At 31.0% G+C, this 20,966-nt stretch overlaps 1 protein-coding gene across 1 annotated transcript in view; it reads right to left on the reverse strand.

Annotated features, from left to right (window-relative positions):
* Positions 1-2,804: 2,804 nt before the first annotated feature.
* The window catches only part of Grik2 (glutamate ionotropic receptor kainate type subunit 2), a 628,441-nt gene continuing 610,279 nt past the window's right edge, over positions 2,805-20,966 (reverse strand). Inside the window, exons 16-17 of the mRNA XM_051206151.1 lie at positions 15,392-15,642; positions 2,805-3,090 (exon numbers count right to left, since the gene is read on the reverse strand). Of these exons, the coding sequence (XP_051062108.1) occupies positions 2,926-3,090; positions 15,392-15,642 (416 nt within the window). The 3' untranslated portion in view covers positions 2,805-2,925. The remainder of the gene's footprint in view (positions 3,091-15,391; positions 15,643-20,966) is intronic.

Raw genomic sequence — 20,966 nt, forward strand, 5'->3', positions numbered from 1 at the left:
TAATGTAGAAAAGTATTTGGTCATAATTTAGACATAATTTAGGAATTAGAATTGTAAAGAATATATACTATAAATATCCAAAATATTTTAAAAGCTGAATGTAGTAAGTTTGTTACATATTTAAAAACCCATTAATTCAATACTTATTAATTCATTATCAAATTTTAATGGAAATCAAAGTCATTATCTTTTGACTCCTCAACATCAAAGTTTTAATTTTATGCCCATAGATTAATAAACAGTAATAAAAATTGAAGTTTGTAAATTACTTTAAAATCAAAATATTATTGATCAAAAATTAGAATTATGCACACATATATTATAAAAAAGGTTTATAATTTTTCTTTAAATCATATTTTTAAAATGTCTGGTAAGAGTTCATTTTTTTTAATGAATTGCTTCAAGTGATCATTTTTGATCCGGGTTCTCATTGAATGTGCAAATTCTACATATCAGGCTCTATATATTTGTGGAATCTCTGTACAATATTAATACTGAAAGTTTTTCCTGAAAAAAATACATTTTCAAAAGAATTAAAATATGTGTTTTTAAAAGATACTTTTGTAATCTAAGCACTTAATATTTTTAATGTACTTTTTACTTGTTTACCAGTAAACATACCAGTACTGATATTTTTAGCAGTGATTTTTATGGCTCTAAAATTCTGACATGAACAAAATAGTAAGTGAAATATGATAATAATCTTAGTACAAAAGTATTTAAAGCACTCATATGTATAAATTTTAATTAAACTGTGACAAATTGATTTTGTAATTCTGAGTATTTTAAAAAATTCTTTAGGAAATTTTACTAAATGTTTTCTGTCAGAGGCTCCGGGATAATTTTTTTGTTAGAATTAATTAATCAAGGAAATCAACTGAATCATACAGTTTTGTTTTTCAAAGAATAAATCTGTTATAATTTGTGTTTTACATTTTCTACTAATGTGTTAAGATATGAAATTATTTACTAACATTAAAACTGAAACTGTCTCTCTTTGTCAATGCATAACAATTCTTAAAATAACTATGTATGTGATCATTACACAGCACATTTCAGAAGAATAAATGTAGTCAGTTTCTAATTTAAAATGAGATAAGAAAAAGGTTGTTGTCTGCACAACCATAGTTTTCCTCATTTAAGCTGACTTTATTTTAAAAACAATGTGTGTGTGTGTGTGTGTGTGTGTGTGTGTGTGTGTGTGGTGAGAGAGAAAGAGACAGAGAGAGACAGAGACAGAGAGACAGCGAGACAGAGAGAGTAACAACATCATCAGGCAGGCAATTTCCTTTTTTTTTTTGGAAGTTGAGAAAATTCTAACTTTGTGACCCTAAGAATTAATAACTGATGTAAAATTCCTGTACAAAAGCACTTTACATCCCTTTACACATACAAGAGAAAATCAAAACCAAAGCTGAAAGGAAAATGGACATAATTTTAATGGAATTTTTAAAATTTTTGTGCATTGGATTCAAACAGCAAACTGTGTGCACTCAACTGTTTTCACAATGTTGTCAAGAGATCTGTGTCTTTTTTTTTTTTTTTTTTTTTTTTTTTTTTTTACCATTTTACACACAATTGTTCATTACAGTATGTTATCCACCTGTGGGAATCAGGGGTGTTGCATGGTAAGCAGTGGTGGTAGTGCACCTAGCTTTTATATTATCTAACTTGAAAATATTTCTCTTCTATGATTCCTTTTTCATGATAAAAATAGTTTTCACCAAACGTTGGTGGTGCACACGCACTACCATTCATGCTTGACATCACACCCCCGATAGGAACACATGTTCTTATTTTGTTGATAAAAAGTATTACAAAAATTTCCATACAAAAACTATTTTCATAGAAATCTTGCATTTCCACAAATAAACCTGAACATTTTTTGAAAAAAAAATCTGCTCAAGAATTTTGTTCTTTTAACATTGTGACTATTGTTAAATGCAGTCCACCTTAAAGTTCTATTATATACTTTACTATAGGTGAAAAGTCCCATTCTTCATCAATGAAATCTGCCCAGGCTCCATAAAGATCTTTATAGAGGGAATGAGAGTTTCAGTTGACAAAACAGAATGTCAGAAAGAAATCTTTGTCTTCCACAAAACCAACAACACTGAGCCCTGTTTTACAATGAACAATAAGGATTCAAAACATCATCTTTTAACTAAGAATCTCTGAACCAACTGACAACTGGTGTAGATTAGGAAGAAGGTTTGGAGGGACAAGCAGGAATCTGATTGTGTTGCCTTAAAGTACTTGCTGTGAGTATTTTGAGGAAACAAAAAATTATTGCCTTGTGAATTGATAATCTCAATCCATGACACAGACAATTAAAAAAAAGAGAAGTAACAGTTGGTGGTCTGCTTTCTGTTCTAATTCCAGTATTTAGCATTTTTTTTCACATTATGTTCACATGATGATTAGACTGAGTGTTGGGGACTAGGAAAATTATCACATCTATTATCTTGATGACCAGGGGGACTGTACTGTTTTTTGCAACACTACAATTTTTGCTAGTTCCACACATTTTTATTCTGAAGACATTTTTATTCGTTACCCTTTTGGGAACTGACATTCCATTTCCTGACAACAGTTGAACTTCAGAAAGAACCTGTAGCTTGACCCTGGACTGCATTTGAAACCAGCCACAACATTTGCATGTAACATTCACTCAAAAGAAGGGAGGAACCCATGATAAACAGTGTAACCCCGTGTGACTTGCTTGATCCATGGTGCTTGTAAGTCAAGTCTGATCACTGCAACTGCTCAGATCACAGAGTCTCTAGTTCATAGACACAGCGGCATGAGGTAACTCATTTTATTTTGCACAGGTTGCATATTTCCACAGGAAACATTCTCGCTAAAGTGTTTGGAAAAAAAAAAAAAAAGACGACAGTTTGTGCTTGGGTGGCTGGCCTCCCAGCTTCATGCCATGGTTTCTTTACCTGGCAACCTTCTGTCGTTAAATGTGTGCATGTTGATAACTTCTTCTGTTTTTACAATGACTGGGGCCTGTGGCTTATGTTTTAGCCGGCGCTGGCACTTCAAGGACATCCTCAGTTCTTCCACCATAGCACTACAGAAAGACCTCTAAAGAAGAACACAAAGAGATTGGGCATTACAAAAGTGATAGATGGACATAATTTTATAATCATTCTTACAGACTGGCCAGCTTGCCAGCCTAAAACATTTGACTATTCATTAAATCAAATTATTACACTTTAATAGAAGACACGTTGAGTGAGAGTATTGCATTTTGGGGCTGGTTTAAAGAAATTTGCTAAATAGTGAAATAATCACTTCATTAGTAATTTCTGTTATTTAAATAGATTGAATTAGATTTTCTTATGATACTATGGAAAGTTGATTAGTATTATGTCGATGTCTACCTTAAATTGTAAATGCAAACAAATATCTACCAGATACTCAATAGTGTTACCTAATTAATAATAATAAAAATGTACCTTTTTGGGTTACAAGATGAGATACACAAATTTTCTCTAAACATTGTTTCTCTACTGGTTAACTCAAAACGACAAAAATGGAACTCAGACAAACATATAATATAAACATAATTTCTGTAATTAAATTGCATGTTTTGCTATTATTTTATCTATACAAAATTGACAATGACTAGCGACATATGATACAATCATGAAGTGGGAAGTTGTCAAATTTTAGACATCTAAACAAACATCATCTGTAATTCATCATGAATGACTTTATAACAGAAAGCTGAAAATAGTTTACCCCATGAGAAAAGAATAACTCTAAGATTTCCGTCTTACTGGAAATAGATTTTCTACAAAATCTGCTTCAATATCTAAGGCTCATTAGTACAGCCTCTGGCTACTCTTAGAGTCATTAATGTGAAATAAAATTTTGTTTTCTTTCCTCACTTGATTAAGACACACAGAACAGATCCCTGAACCAATTTCATACTATAGCTGAAATTTTGAAGATTTGAAACTGAAATTTGGATCTTCTATGTAAAAACCAAAATGTACACAACATACAAAGGTAGACATTTATGAAAATTCAGAGGATTGTAAAAAGATGATATGAAACATGATGAGATAAAAATTGTTATTTTAAAACATATTATGGAACCTTTGCTGCTTTGCAGTTTATCATCTTAGGAGACAGGTTTTAAAAATTATAGTACACGTGTCTGATGTTTTTAAAACACTTTACATGTGTGAACTTTTGTGACACTCAGAATGTTATTACGAATTATTTAGTTGTTGAGAAATAGTGACTTGCAACTGTGTACACACAGTAAAACAGCCTCACCATAGTTTTGTGATTTTTTACATAGTTCTACAACCTTCATATTACTTTATGGCCATCTCCTCACTTTTCCCTAAAGGTTCTTTAAATTTGAGTTTCTTTTGCTGAATCTTTAAAGATTCAGTTAGTGGAAAAAGATATGTTTATCGTCATATAAGGAACAGGTCAAGTCTCTGTCTCCTGTTTACTCCCACAAAAAATTCTCTGAATTAGTTCTCTTTTCATTACCTATGTACCAGCCATGATTCCACATGCTTTCTGTTTTCTTCGCACATCCTTTTCTGCTTGGGCATCCATTCCTATCCTCTCTGATCTTGTCCTGGTACTTGCTGTGCTAAGTCCTTTAAAGTTGTGACTATAAATTTACTGCTTCACTATACAATGCAAGATTCATTCCCTAAAGTTTCTGCCAAAGTCTAATTTGTCTTCATTCAGTTTAGTTTTATTCCCTCAGTGGGTTTAACTCATTGTCATTCTTTTTTTCTCTAGCTTCTGGATTTTCACTATTCCAGTCCCACTGAAGTATAAAGAGAATGAGTTCTTGTTGTTTATGCACATATATGCTCTTCCAACAGCAACCCAGTGAACCACAGCTGCATATGACTCCTGTGTTTTATTGTTATTTAACAGTGCCTCTGGATACACTGAACAAAGGTTTGCATTCATCTTCGAAGCTTCATAATCACAATGAAAGATTTTAAGATTTTAGTAACTTAGAAATAGTAAAACAATTGATGTATTAGCAGTTCTAATGGGTGAAGATTAAATGTTAGTCATGAATTTCCGATTAATTACAAAATTGGTACCTGACGTTATTCATTATATGTTAAATTAAAGCTTTTGAAATTTATTACATTTTAATTTAAGGCTCTATATGACACTGACACCTGGTACATTGGAATGGTGTTGCTTATTGCTTAATACCTTCTATTAGAAGTATTTATTAACAACATGATGATAATGATGATGAAGATGGTGATGATGACAACACGGTAGAAATGGAAAAATCTGACTCCAAAAGGGGAAGGAAAACATTGTCTTGAGGTAAGATAGTCTTGACTCTCTGTTGAAACATTTAATAGAAGAGTTGATTAATATAATAGTTAATATGACAAAATTCGAACTTGAAACCATTGACATTTAAAACTGGTATGAGAATGAATTTAAATAATTTTAATATGGCTTTACTTAATACAGAGTTTCCAATATTAGCTAATGTTTAACATATTTTTCAGTCTTAACCTCAGACTATTTGATGGTATGTTTCATAACAATACAAAATGTAAACATTAAATTTATTCTCAAGAAATAGGCTGGTTTCATGAGAACAACATCAATGTGCATACATTCTATTGGGAAGGATTCTACCTCATTTATAAAAAGGCAATTAGTTCTTGGTATTTAGTGCTTGCTTCAGCCTATTCATTTATATATATGAAAAAATTTAAATTAATGTCATATAGTATCAAATTTATAATGTTAATATAAAACATATTTAAAATATTGATTGAGTTTAATATCCAATAATGTTTATCTCTTATAATATTAAATAATCTTAAGTTACATTTGTACAATTTAGAACCATATCAAAACTGTAAATTGTAACCTCATTCCCCAAGCAATTATGAAATAAAGAAAACTTTCATCACAAACTTGAAATCAATCTGTGGTCTTTATTACATAATTTCAAAGTAGCAATTTTATTACTTTTTCTCTCTAAATGAGCTCCAATTTGTTAGTAGTTTCTTCAACTATCAGTGTCCCATTACCCCAAAAATATTTTTGTTTATGAAGATAGTCACTTCTTTTTTTCTCACTCCAAACTAAAAATGAATTTGGAAACCAAAAAATTTGATCTAGATTTATGATTAATTTTTATTCATTTCTTAACATGTTCCCCCTTCATCTACCTCCAATCTGAATTGCAAATGCACCAAATAGATATGTGTATGTGTCTCCGGTTAAAACCACGCAAAATTTTTTGTGAGCTTTCACTCTTTTCCTTCGCGCTCTCAAAAATTTCCTATAACGTTTAGCTATTGATTTAATTTAATATCATTCAGGAGAGACCAATTGCTTTACTTAGTGCTAAATATTGATGGGGATTTTCTTTTATTTACATTTGAAATGCCTTTAAAATACTCATGTACATTTGATATGACTTCTCTAGATTGTCATTAAGAAATAAGTGGAAGTCATAATAGGAAGTAAAATGGTAAAAGGGGACAGAGCAGAGAGGAAGGAGCAAGAGAGTGAGGGACAGCAAAGGACCTTGTCTTTCAAACACTTGTGTTGGGGATAAAACCCAAGTGTTGTGGCCTTCAGTGTGGGAAGTTCCTTAGAGTGAAAACAACTGTAAAATGTTTCTTCACATTAACACACTACAAAAAGGAGAAGAAAGGCACAAGGATACTAACCATCATTAAAAACCTCTTTTAGAAAGTTTCAAAAGTTTACTAAACAGTGTCTGGATGGTATGGTGGCACTAACCAAATGGAAGATTCCTGAAAATGAAAATTTCAATCTTTGAGCTGTGAGCATGTATAATTGCATTAAAATAAGTAAAATTCTTCATAAAATTTACTACATTGAATGAAACAACCTGTTATTTACATACCCCTGGAAGTGAGGGCCTTGAATTCTTTTACATGGTGTATTTGAAAAGCCCTATGTTATATTTTTATAATAAGTGAAATCATAATCAATACATAAATGATTTAAAAGTACCATTGTTGGTTTTCCAGAATTATCTTTTCTTGGCAACTTAACTTTCTAACCTGTAGATGTATGGTTCACAATGTTGAAGAACTTGGAATGCACAGAATTGTTTTAATATAAGACATCTACCTGTAAATATGCTCAATAAAGAATACTGACACATTTGAAGTTTATTTTATGTTAAAACCAGTAGCTGATGAAAAAGACCTAGTCTCTTTCTTTACAAATTTAAATTTATTAAACCTATGTTAAAAATGTCTATTTGTCATCTGAATAAAAAATCATATGATATGTTTTACTATTAAACTATATTTTATGTGACCTTCCTCTGGTATATAAAAATAAGAAAATAATTAACATTATTCTGCTTTTCATTTAAAAGTATTTACAAGCAGTTTTTGCCTAAAGGAATTAAAAATTTATGGAAAGATTTATTAGTCATTTACTCAAGAACTATGAGCCATGTGCAGTAGGAGAAAATCTAAATAGTCACTGAGATCAGTTACAGGGAATTAGATCACATCAAGTATTTTCTAAGGAACTATCTAAAGCATAAGGAAACATGTAAATGGTATATAATATTTAAACAACTATTTGTATATCAACAAAAATAAATATCAATTAATATGACCAAATAAAACTTCCCCCTGACATATTTGACTGTAAAAGAAATACCAACATCTTATAACTTATATATCACAAATGTGCTTTGATCTAAGGCTGGAAGAACATAACAGGGAAGCAATGAGAAATAGTAATTGACTAGGTAACGCACAAATGCTCCAACATTATAACCACTTTGATCTTAATATTCAGTGTTACTGCTGATTTTTTGAAAAAGTTAGGACATTTACAAATACCTTTTCAGAGGAAAATTTACACATAAGATTTTGAGGAATTGATTTTGCTGTTATTTTAGAAAATAAAACTAAGCCTTGAAAATTCCAAATGTAGTTCTCAGGTTTCCATGTCAATAGTGTCAGAGTGGAGGCAGAATCTTATTATTTAACTTTCTATCTCTGAATGTTTTGATATAATACCAGTCTCCATTGTTCACTGCCAACTAAGCACTTGCCTTAGTAACCTTTAATCCTTGAATACTGAAATTATAAATCAAAGAGGAGAAGTATGCAAAAAGTGAGGAAACCTGGGGTAGAGAACTAAGCAAACTTTCCTTCAATCATTTTATCTTATCGTTTCCAAGTACAATGAGATTGCAAGCACCTAACTACTCCACCTTTTTACATTTCTTAAACTTACTTAAAGAAAAACAAACAAAATACAATAAATAAGGGTGGAAACTTCATAAGCTTTTTGGTCAGTGCAGAAATAGATGCATCTTAAGAAAAAAAGGTGTAGATCATCAAATCCTGCTAATAGTTTCATACAATAAGAGGAAAGCTCAGGAAGTTTCTGTTGTTAAACCTAACACGTATCAAATTTACCATTTTAACAATGATAGAAACAACAAATGAATTTCATAATTTAAAGGTTACATATAAAATCTTGATTCGTATTAATTATGATCTTTTTTCAAGTATAAAATTTAACCTTTAAATAACATTAACAATTGTGTATAAAAGTTGGGTCAAACCAGAATTGAACAAAGTTGCCTAAGGATAACAGGATACCAATGGTTCAGTTGCTCCCTCCTCTTCCATAACTGGCCTGGTTCTGGAAATTGCAATTCTTCTCTTAGCCTCAATTTAATCAATAGTAATAGCTTTCACATGAAAATGAGATTATTCTTAATACAAGGCTTTCTATTTGCATACATGTAAGAAATTACAGGTTCTCTTAATTCAAATTCTTAATTATCTTAATTATGAATTCAGAAGTTTGTATATTGAGTCATGTTTTGAAGAAAACCTGAGAAGTCTTAAACCCTGTGACACAAAAGTGAGCTGGGCTTTTATGGTTTTTAAATTCCAAAACCAGTTTTTCAAACATTGGTGACTATAAGTAATTAAAAAGTGAGTATGGCCAAAGGCTTCAATCTGCTTATCCAAGGTAATAATCTAACCTAAAAATATTCTCAATACACATTTGTGGGAGCAGAAATAATCAAGAAACAGGTAAACGGGATCTGTAGAAGGGGCTCTGCTTCTGAGAATGCTGCCTGATCTTGAAGAAGACCAGAAATCAATCCCCAGGACAAACATTAGGTGGCCCTAGGGCAACTAACCTTTGATTTATATGGGTACCTGCATGCACATTCACAGAACCACCACACAGATAAATAAAACTGAAGAATATAATTTTCTAAAGAAACAGTTAAATACATATATTTATGTAATAACAATTAATAAAAAAAGAGAATTTGAGTTTGAAAAGGAGTGAAAAGGATGTGGAAGGGTTTGAAGAGCAAAGAGAAAAGGGAGAAATATAATTAATTTGTAATCTCTAAAATGAAAACAAGTTATGAGAAACAAATGAAAACAAAAAGTAAACAAAATTTCAATGTGCACTTTCTATAGCATGACATTGTTTAAACAATATTGGATTAGGATCTCTGGTGGTTAGCATAACTAATTCTGGGGATACACGTATTCTTTTTTACCAACAAGTTCAAGTGCCTTAGGAGCACTCTCTTTCTCATTCTCTCTCTCTCTCTCTCTCTCTCTCTCTCTCTCTCTCTCTCTCTCTCTCTCTCTCTTCCCTTCTTCTTTTCTTTCTTCTTTCCTTTCTTTTTTTTTTCCTTATAGGACGAAGGTAGAATAAGTACTTGTTAAGGTCCAGTCTTAATTTTAAAATATAGGTTATAATGATATAGAAGGCAGTCTATTGATATCAAATAACAGGGAAGGATAAGCTGATTTGGAAGATTAGTGAAGAATATGGAGACAAACATCCTGTTTTAACAGAATTGATGTTTACATAGAAGACATTTTGAAAAGCCACCCACGAGTCCTTATGCATATTAATGGGGAAATAGAACATCCAACTTCTAGACAGTGGCATAAAAATGATAGGAAATGAACAGCTTATTCATTTTTACTCATAATTTTAGCTTAGCTTAAGTTCTACATAAATGTACATTTTTCAGCCAAAATGTCTTCCATTGAACATCATTCTAGAAGTTCTAACTTTTGCAAACTAAATGCAGTTGAACTGCTTCTATTAATAGTAGCTAATTAAAGTGTAGATGCTTGTATTTTACTTAGGCATCATTTGCAGAATGTAAATGCTGGAATAAAAATAATTTCTTAGACTCTGTTTTGCAACACTTCTATCAATATATAAATTATTATAAGACACATTACTTCTGTTATTACAATTCTTCAAAACTCTGAAAGTAATTCAAAGTTTGAGAAAATAATTATTCTTTTAACGAATTAATATGTTTTGTCCTGAAAATTTAAAACACTCTGATTTCCAATTATCAGTAATCAAACTGAGTTGAATTTTCTTATACCTCTACTGCTTATATTTACAGGTTTCTTCTTATTTATTATAACTACAAACAAAAACTGTCTATGTATACACAAACATTCACTTTTAATTTCCTGGAAAAAAATATAGTCCTGGAATTTCTTGTTAAGATATGCCTGGGTTCTCTGTTAGCACCACGTACATTGACAGAGATGTACTATGACTGAAACAATTGTTTCTCATACTTTTGTGATAATGCATGTTCCAAACATGTAGGTGAAAATTTACTACATGCATGTTTCTAGGCTAGAATACATATAATATGATTTAATAACTTGGTATCCACTTTTAGATTATATGTTTTAGACATGTTAACTACATTTACGTTATGGTTAAAATGATTAAGTAAATATTTGGGACATCATTTTGTATTTCTATGTCAAAGAACTCAGTAATTTATATACAAGCTATACAATCAAAACAATATATACAGGAAAATTCATTTAAATTACATAACAAAGAAAATATTCCAATAAATAAAACAAATAACAAATATTAAACTGCTATGTTATTATTATTGCTGGAAACCAAAATAATACAGAATTGTGTCTACCCTTTAAAGAAAGGCAAACTCAAATTAGTTAAAAGTTAATTTATGCATGACTTATTCTGTTATAAATAATTTTATAAAAATCAAACTCTTTAGAAATGTGTGCATAAAAACAGTCATCAGAGTTAAAAGTGAATCAATGTTATTTCAAATGTTGGTTAATGTATTTATTTTTAATTGTATATCTGTCTGTGTATTTCTAGCTTAGTGTCCATGAACAATAGAATAGGATCTTGGAGTCTCCTAGAACTGGAGTTACAAGTAGTCCTCAGACACCATGTAAGTGCTAGGAATCAAACCCAGATCATCTGCAGGAGGAACACATGTTTTTAAATATTGCAATATCTGTGAAAATCTGAGAATCAAAATTTTGTTTGTTAAACTGCTTCCTTCAGTTATAATGAGCTTTGTAAGGAGAGATATATGTTCTAAAATAAATGTACATTGTTTGAAAAGGGCAAACATTGCTTTGCAATGTTTATTCAAATGCAAAAGTAACTGGAATCTTATACAATATTTACAACACCTATAATGTAACGAAAATATAACACAAAAATTAAATATTCCTATGTATAAATTATTTATTCAGACAAATAAAACATTTTATAAAATTTCAAGTTTTAAAATAAATTTTGGAAAATAAAGACAAATAAAATTTATTTATCTCAGAAATTAACAGAAATAAAAATAAACTTTTCTTTGATGCTTTACCATTTTTATCAATATTAAATTGTTACTTTGAAAATTAGTTCATCATTGGGTAACTAACCAATGAAAATTTTAATTTTAAAATCATTAAACTCCATAAGTTTCCTTTTCTTTGTTCATTTTATCTAGCTTTCATTTTCTTTAACTTTAAAACATCAAAAAATATAAAGACCAATGCACGTTCAAGTACCTTAGTTTTAAATTACATTTTAGAATTGAATATTTCAAAAACACTTTTCTGTCTTTAAATAATAGATACTATTATAACTTGATTAATATCGTTAGAGATGAGAATTTACATAGACAATTACAAGTTCATAAATTTTAACTATACAATTTGTATTCAACTCGGGAGTATGTAACTTGTTTATTACAACTTATTCAGAAAACTACATTTTTCCTTTGTAAAATACTATAGATTGGATGAAGATGATGGAAAAAAGGAAACTGACAATGTAGCACTTTGAGGATGGATTATTGAATGACAACCCCTTGCTTTTCGCTGACATGTAAAACAATGCATTTCAGATATATTTTATTAATAAATATTAGTTGGAAACCTTCACAAGTATTTACTTTTAATATTATTAATAAAATATAATATAAATAGATGATAAATGAATAATAAAATATGTCTGTAGTTTATTTTCATATTGATATAGTCCATAGTAAAACCCAGAAATAGACTTAATATTTTAACCTGCTTCATAATGTATCAGGAAACTTTTTCCATGAAAAATGAATAAATGAAAATAGAACCTTAGGTATCACAATAAATAGAATGAATCATTACTAATAAATCAATTGTTCAATCTAACATATTGAATTATATAGAAACAGTGATATACCCAATTCTATAAATCCACAAATAGGTTTCTATAATTAGTTTTATTAATAAGTTAGTGATAGTGAGATAATAGGTGCATTAGACAGATCAGGTTAAGAGAAGTATAGATAGAAAAATAGGTATATTTATAATTAGATAGATAATAGATAGATATATACATATATAGACAGAGATAGACAGAAGACAGACAGAGAGATGATAGGCTGATAGATAAATTTACCATGAGGTATTGCTTAAGAACCTGAATATTTTAAAGGGGTGGTGTGAGCTAAGTCTTTCTTTTAAAGGAGAGAAGAGTATAATTTGAAGAAAGATATTCATATTGAAGTAAGAAATTAAGAGAAATAATGTGTTAAGAAGTAAGAAAGAGGTGATAGGGTAGGTTCATAAATAAAAGATAGCCAGGCCTAATATTTGAGCATATTTTAATATGAGAAAATCACCTTCCACCTGTCAGGACATGTGGGGGGGGTATTGTAAATAATGTAATGTACACATAACTTAGCAAAAAATAATATGCAATTCACATTCTTTTTCATTATAATAGGTATCAAAACACACCTATATCTTTCAGAAACAAGCTTTTGCCAAGTGGCCAGACACATTATCTCCTATGGAGTGGGGACCTTTCTGGACAATTTAATGTGTAGTCTAAGTGCCCATTCTTAAATGGGCTGATGGGGGAAAAAACAGGGGAAAAAAAAACAATAGTCACTCCAGTCAAAAAATAAAAAGTATAACTGTTGGAACACAAGATTAATTTAATGTGGTCAGAGGAATATGCAAACTGAAGAGAACCCGAAACCCTCGTCCTACGGCCAGGGACAGGTGCTGCAGGTTACTATGCAGAACTAGAGAATCTTGGGTCCATTAAAGAAGCCATTTAGAGTCTGTGTGACAATCAGTGAGCATAGCCAAATGTTCACTTACTATCAGGACAGTTGCTCTCCCAGCGACTGGATGTATACGTTAATTTATTTCATAATTTTTTTAGAAGTCATGTTAAGGCCATAGATTGCTGAGATTGAGTATCTGAAGAGTTTTACTGACTTATTTAGAGGGGACAACAGCTAAGCCAATTTATTTTCAAGATTAAATAACCACACCCCTTGAGATTTAATAAAAATAAATGATTTGTTTTTTTAATTGTTAAGGACACAACTCACTTAAATCAAGTGAAGAAGCAGCTAGAGATAATGAAAATACAATACCAATAGTGTCTAGATTCAATTTGTTTTATTTTAATATTTAGATAGACTTAAGAGAATCATTACATATGGATGGTTAGACATTCTCACTAGAAAATCAATATCCTTTCATAAATATAGGATTCATTTTGAAGTAATCAAGTGTGTTATTGGCAAATTATTGAAAAATGTCAATTGATGCCTTCTTGAGATTGTTCATTGGGCAGTCCTTTACATATGCTTTCAAAGCTATTTTCACACCAGCAAAAGAAACACAGTAACAAGAGTGGACTAAAGTAAACAACTCAAATTAACATAACAGAATTTAGCTTACCCATGTTACCAGAAACAGCCAATCTTAATGTTGTAAGGAAAAAAAGCTGTATGAATGTCTGAAAATTTCAAAATGATAGGGCTATCAAATATTCATTTGTAAAAGATGAATAAAAGTGTCAAATCAATTAAAATTAAAATAGATTAAAATTTTAAACACATGTATTCAGATTTCTGGTTCAAGTGTGTGTCACCAATTATAACATAAAATCCTTCAAGCCAAAGAAAGTCATTTTTAAACTATAATTTTACAAAAATAGTTTCTGGTGTATATATTCAATGACTACTAGAAGTATGAATTTTACATATTTTACTGTTTAAATACCATTTGTTCTTATCTTTGTACCTTTAACAATAGAATTTCATAAAGTCCATCTTACTCATATACTCACTAAAGACATTAAAAAAATATATTTCTATTAAAAACAAAACAACAAGATGATTATATACAGAAGAATAGATAGAGCACTGGAAGATAGAAAAAAAATGTTGCTCATTTCATTTCCAGAGTTTTAAATGTACATATAGAGTTGATGTGTGCTCTCTGTGTAATTTTCATGTTTTTCTCAAAATTTATAGAATTACAGAGAAACTCTAGATCTAGAAATATTAAAGGTAAGTGATCGCAAACTTTTCAACTAGAATAAAAACGTGTCTCTTAATCTACTTAATATATTAGGTTACAAAGAAAAATTATATTAACACTTTTGTGGTTATACATATTTCATATAAGATTTTGAATAGAGGAAGTAAAAGAATATTTCATAAAAATATGCTCTGGCAAAATCATATCTGTACATATTTACTAATTTAAAATTAGCAATGGTATTTATAATGCAAGATAAGATATATTAATAATAATTATAAGAATAACTCTACTGAAGTTAAATTTATTTACTATCTACCTTACATTACTGTTTTAAAACTTGGGATTGTTTGACAGATAATTTCTATTTCCTAATACAATTTATATCTTTTCTTCCCTCAGTAACTGTACCTGCTCCATTAACTCAACAACAATAAACTCCAAGCAAAACAATCTTCTTTGTATAGTCCTCAGTAAGATACGCATAACATAGATATAACTGCAAACTGCCAAGTAGACATTTTATTAATAAATTTAAAGACTATGATGATGATCATAAGTCTTCTTGAGATATATTAATATATTTCACCAAATCTATATGTTAGTTATACAACAAGAGATATGAGACAATTAAGAGCCACAGCTCAAAGCATTTCTCATGGGTTGAAATAGAAAACTTGTTACTTGTGTTTTATCATAAGAAAAATAAGTGTTTTAAATCGCAAAAATGTGACATTTACCTTTTCCAATTGAGCGTTTTTTTTGGATTTGTATAAAAACTCTCCCACTGCCACAAAAACTGAGAGCACCAAGCCGGCTGCTAGGACAATGAAGATACCACCAATATTCTGAACCCCTAGAGCACTGGCCTCCTTGCTCTCCTCCTCTGGGCAGCCATTGCCTCGCCACCACTTCTCCTTCATCATGTGCAGCTTGCCTTCCTCCTGTAGCTGAAGAATTGCTATGGTGATTTTGTCTCGATATGGCGAACCTGAGAAAAACAAACTGTGATTAACATCTTAAGGAAAACAGAGTTTTGCAGTCAAACTCATGAGTGGAGAATAGAGATTTTACAAATGCTTCCAAGTATCAACTTTCCTTTTCATTAAATGGAACAACACAGAAATACACAATAATCGAAAATTTTATACGGTAGCCACAGCAGGGAGGCTTTCTAGACATGTGTCGGTATATATTCTTTGTACAGAATGATGGGAATGTAGATTATAAAGTCTATTAAGATATTTTATTTGTGTGACAGTAAATGACTTCACCTAAAAGACAGACCTGAGTATAGTATTGGATGACCAATGAAATAGCAAACAGGAAGTCACTAAGGGAAATGCTTAGAGTACAAAAGTCATTGTTTTATGTCGGGAAACAATTCTACACTAAGCCTGAAGAATGGATGAAAAACCATTATTCACTTCTAGGACAGTAGTGGAACACTACATGTCTACATTTAAAGTCATAAATTAAGGTTGATGTGATTAACAGGCAAGTTTCCAAGGTATTATCTACTGTATGGACATAGCACATTTGTATTTTGCTATTTGATGTTAATAAATTTCATTGGTTCCTTAGATTTGGGTTATAAAAACTGATTTTGGTGATGCCATTTATAATTTGAGGAGTCTATGAGCCAATTGTGTTAATATATCTTAATTGTTATTTATTGTTATTAATAACTTCTTGCAGTAGAAACAATATAAATAAAATTTAGTATTTGTTCTTATGAGTATACACATATATTAACAACTACAAGATTAGTACAATCTTGGTAATAGGATGCCCAGAACTCAGATAGAAATATCAAAATATCTGCATCTTTCATCATCTGCCTCAAAACGCTGGTTTTGTTTATTCCTACCAGAAATCTTGTTTCCAAAATTTCTTTCAGTAACACTTTATTTTATGTTGTTTGGATAGTGGCACAAATTTGCCCTATAATGCTTTTCTACTTACAAAATAAAAGTTGAACATTTACATATCAAGTCAGTGCTATGAATGATGATTGGTGTGAATATGTTTCTACTTATAGATCTCCTAGCAAAATAAAGGAAATCTGTTGAAAATGATGGGTAAAGTTGGGCACAGAGGTGTACTGTGCTCCCAGAATATGGGAAGTAGAGACAGATAGATCAGGAATTCATGATCATTTCTGACTTTAAAATAAATTCAGGGTCAGTCTGAGCTCTGTGATACTTTGTCTCAAAACATTATGCTAGATTCAGAAAGATAAACATTGCAATTTTTGCTATAGATATCTATGTTTCATTTAAAATAGATGTTACATAATCGTGTAGGATTGAGGAGGAGGGAAAGGATCTTCTAATGAAGACGAAAGGCAATATAGTGTTTTAAAGGCATAAATGGGAAATTAAATAAGGAGGATTGAATGGGGATAGAAACTAGAGATAAGGTTAGAGAAGAGACTACAGTGAGGAATAACAAACACTAAAGGCCTGTATAGCCTACTACTACTTTAGAACTTCCTAAAATATATACACATATGTAAAATTTATATAGAGCCATCGTGTCATCTTGTCAAGTTATTGGGCAAAAGGTTCCCGTGTCACAGGCTATTTCCAATGCAGAGGGTTACCCTCAACAATGAGGCAATACTGATAAAAAGTAGCATATATTTATGTCATAGAAGATTTCCTTTGAATATTTACAAATATAGATAGCAATGAGAAAGGAATGTAATCAATGATAGTGAATAACTGATACTAACTTATTAACTATTACTGGTTTAGTTTAATTATTTTTAAAGGGAGAGTAAAATTGTGGTTTGAATAAGAATGGTTCCCCCTATGAATACTTGGTTTCTTCTTGGTAAAACTTTCTCCAAAGGATTAGGAGGTATGGCCTTGTTGGAGGAGGTATGTCAATGAGAGCTGGCTTTGAGAATTCACAATTCCATGTCATTCTCGGTGAGCTTTCTCTGACTCATGCTCTCTGAACAATATTTAAGACCTGTCTTTTCATTAATTGTTACTAAAGGATATATTTATATTTTATTAAATATAACTATCTCAGTATGTATATTAGCATGTTTTCAGATATAGAAGTCATGAATTTGAAAGGGAATGAGGAATTTATAGGAAAGTTTGAAGGGGAAAAAAAGGAATAGAGAAATGTTGTAATTACATTATAAACTCAAAATAAAAAGAGCTGTATGTGGTGGTGCATGGTTTTAATCCCAGCCCCTGAAGCAAAGGCAGCCAGATCTCTGAGTGGGCCAGCCTGGTCTACAGAGTGAGCTCCAGGACAAACAGGACTACAAAGAGAAGGCATGCCAAAAAAAAAAAAAAAAGCCGTATAAAAGTATAAAAATAAATAAATGAGAAAATAAATAAAAATTTAAACAGACTTTGCACATTATTTTTTCAAAAAGAGGTATACCCTGAAACCCATACATGAGTGTCATGCCAGCCTGCCTGCTGCCTTTTTGCCAGCTATGATGGTCGATGGTCATGGACTCTATCCCTCTGCAATCAAGAGCATCAAGCTAAACATTTTCTTCTATAGGTTGCATTAGTAATAATGTTTTAGACAGTAATAGAAAATAAACTAAGACAAAGATTTAAAAAATTCAAATATTTCAGGCAGTGGTGGTACGGGCCTTTCTTTAATCGCAGCACTTGTTAGGCAAAAGCAGGTGGATCTCTGTGAGTTCTAGGCCAACCTGGTCTACAGAGGCAGTTCCAAGACAGACTCCAAAGCTACTGAGAAACCCTGTCTCGAAGAACCAAAAAATAAAATAAAATCAATTATTTCTTCCTTGATACACATCTTGTTCTTAAGGAAGAATTTCTACCAAGCCTATAAGCTAAAGTCAAATGTGGACTGAATTATCATTGAGTAAAGAGATATCAAAGAACAGGAGTCTGTTAATTCATATAGGCAGCCTCTCACTTAGCAAAAATAATAGTCATAAGGTTTGTTATAGTACCAGTTGTAGAGTGTGATGGAAAATTTGCGAGCTCAGCTTTTGAGTCTGCCTGTAGTTATTATCTTGGTTGTGTTAATATTGGGAGACCCATCCTCTATAGTTGGGAATCCTGGATTGTATAAGATAGAACAGATCAACAGTATTTTCTCACTGTGGGTGTTTTGTGACCTGGTATTCCTGCTGCCCTGATTTTCCCCCATGGTAATGGATCATATTTTGAATTTTACCTAAAATAAACCTTTTCTTACTAGGTTTATTTTGTCAAGGTATTCTATTTAAGCAACCAAAAAAATCTATTAAAACACACTATATCAGTCTATAACTTGAAATAAAGGAACTGAGGGCTTGAGGGTAAGCATTGAGAATGTGAGGAGCCACATTACTACAAGGTTCCTTGAACAAACGTAGCAAGTTTTTAAGTTCTCACTATGCAACTATGACTGGGCCAGAAATAACTTATACAAACCTGATTGACCTCAAATCAGAGATCCAGTTGCCTTTGCCTCTCAAGCACTGAAAATACAGAAATCAAACTGCCTTTGTCTCTCAAGTTCACCTTGCCTAGGAAACACAATAATTTTTGAAAGTCTCTTTACTTTTAATTTACTAACAATATAATAACTCATAAATGTGTCTACATAATAATTTCTCTCACATTTGACAAGTGAAACCACAAATGTATAAAAAGCAAATAACCACACTGGAATGTGTCAGAAAAAAATGTCTGGGATGCCTCAATGTTACAGGCACAGATGTCTTTAGTTCAATCTCATTTAAACTGTCAGATAGTTTTATTTATGAGATGTGGATATATATATTAAACCTTTTAGAAGAAAAGAAATACTTCTTGGAGCCAAAATTACCATCTGTAATTTCATGATGAAGATTCTGATTTCCATTCTTTCTTTCTTGGGGCTTTCCTTAGTTATTATGCATGTTCTACAGGCTGAAAGGAACTTTGTCATTTTGAAAGTATCACCTTGAAAATTAACAAAATACTTGCTTTTGCCATAGTTTACATAAAAAGGGAGGTAAAGGGGGGAAAGCAAAGAAAAACGGAGCAATGAGTGGGAAGATATAGATTTTTGCTTACCCCCAAGGAATTGATTTGATCTTTCTGATATTTATGATGTGATATATAAAAAAGAGCCCTCATTGAAAATGTAGAGACTATTTCAGTCTGTGTCCAGACCTACTAAGCACACCTGAACTTATCTTATCTGAGAAGAGAAAGGTTGAGTCTGGTCGTGTTATAGATGGTACACTACTCTAAGTGTAATGACAGTGAATACATCTTAAATATTAATTTTATGTAGTAACTATGTAAAATTAATATTTCATTCAAATATATTCAAATACTGTTATTAAGTTTTGGGAAGTGTAAACATAAATTATGTTTTTAGATAATTTATGAGTTTATTGTATTCCTTCCTCTGTTCCTTCCTCCCTTCCTTCCTTACCCCTCGTTGTTTCTTTTCCTTCCTATAGCCTTACCTCCCCATTCCTTTTAGTTTTACTTCTCTTTTATTATTTTCCTTAGCTTCTTTCCTTGCCATTCCTTTTCTTCCCATCACTCATCTTCACATATATCTTTTCAAATCATCTTTTCCATTTTTCAGCACTGTCTCTTCCTTTATACTATTCTCTGTGATTTACTTGTGGATAACCCACTGCATGAACAGTCTATTCCAAAGCATAAGCCTGAAGGACTTAATCCATTGTATTACTTACTATAATAATACACTGTAATTCTATGTACAAGCAGAGTTTTTCCTCACACTTCCAGTGCATTTCAATAATAACATAGTAACATTAAGATAAATGAGACCTCACATGACTTGATGGCAGAGGCATACCAATAGGAAGGAAGACTTTCTTCATGATACCTCTTAATAGCTGCTATGTTCTAAGAAAAATGAGCTACATTCAGTACATCTCACAACAAACCTAATAAATGTTTCATATATTCATCATGTAACCTGGGTTGTCCTCTAACTCATAACTCTTGAACTATTATGTTTCCCAACTTGCTAAGATCACAGGCATGTCTTAGTATACTTTTACATTTCTCTTTTTTATTTTTTCATTAGGAATATATTGGTATTTTTTAAGAATCAATATTATTTGACTAATTAAAAAGATTAGAGTGAGGTAATCTTTTTCATGGATGTTTTCTTTTAGAACTCAAAGTGATATTTCTCAAACTGAATCTTGACTCATATATTTTGAAATATAATTTATATCTCATTTTTAAGTAATTTGTGATTGACAGAGTATTGATTACTGTGCCAAATGTTAATTCACAATAAGGCTTAGAAAAATAAAAATGTCTATCTATGGATTAAAAAGCAAACAGA

Source organism: Phodopus roborovskii, unplaced genomic scaffold, assembly GCF_943737965.1.
Source record: "Phodopus roborovskii unplaced genomic scaffold, PHOROB, whole genome shotgun sequence".
In the NCBI taxonomy this organism is placed as follows: domain Eukaryota; kingdom Metazoa; phylum Chordata; class Mammalia; order Rodentia; family Cricetidae; genus Phodopus; species Phodopus roborovskii.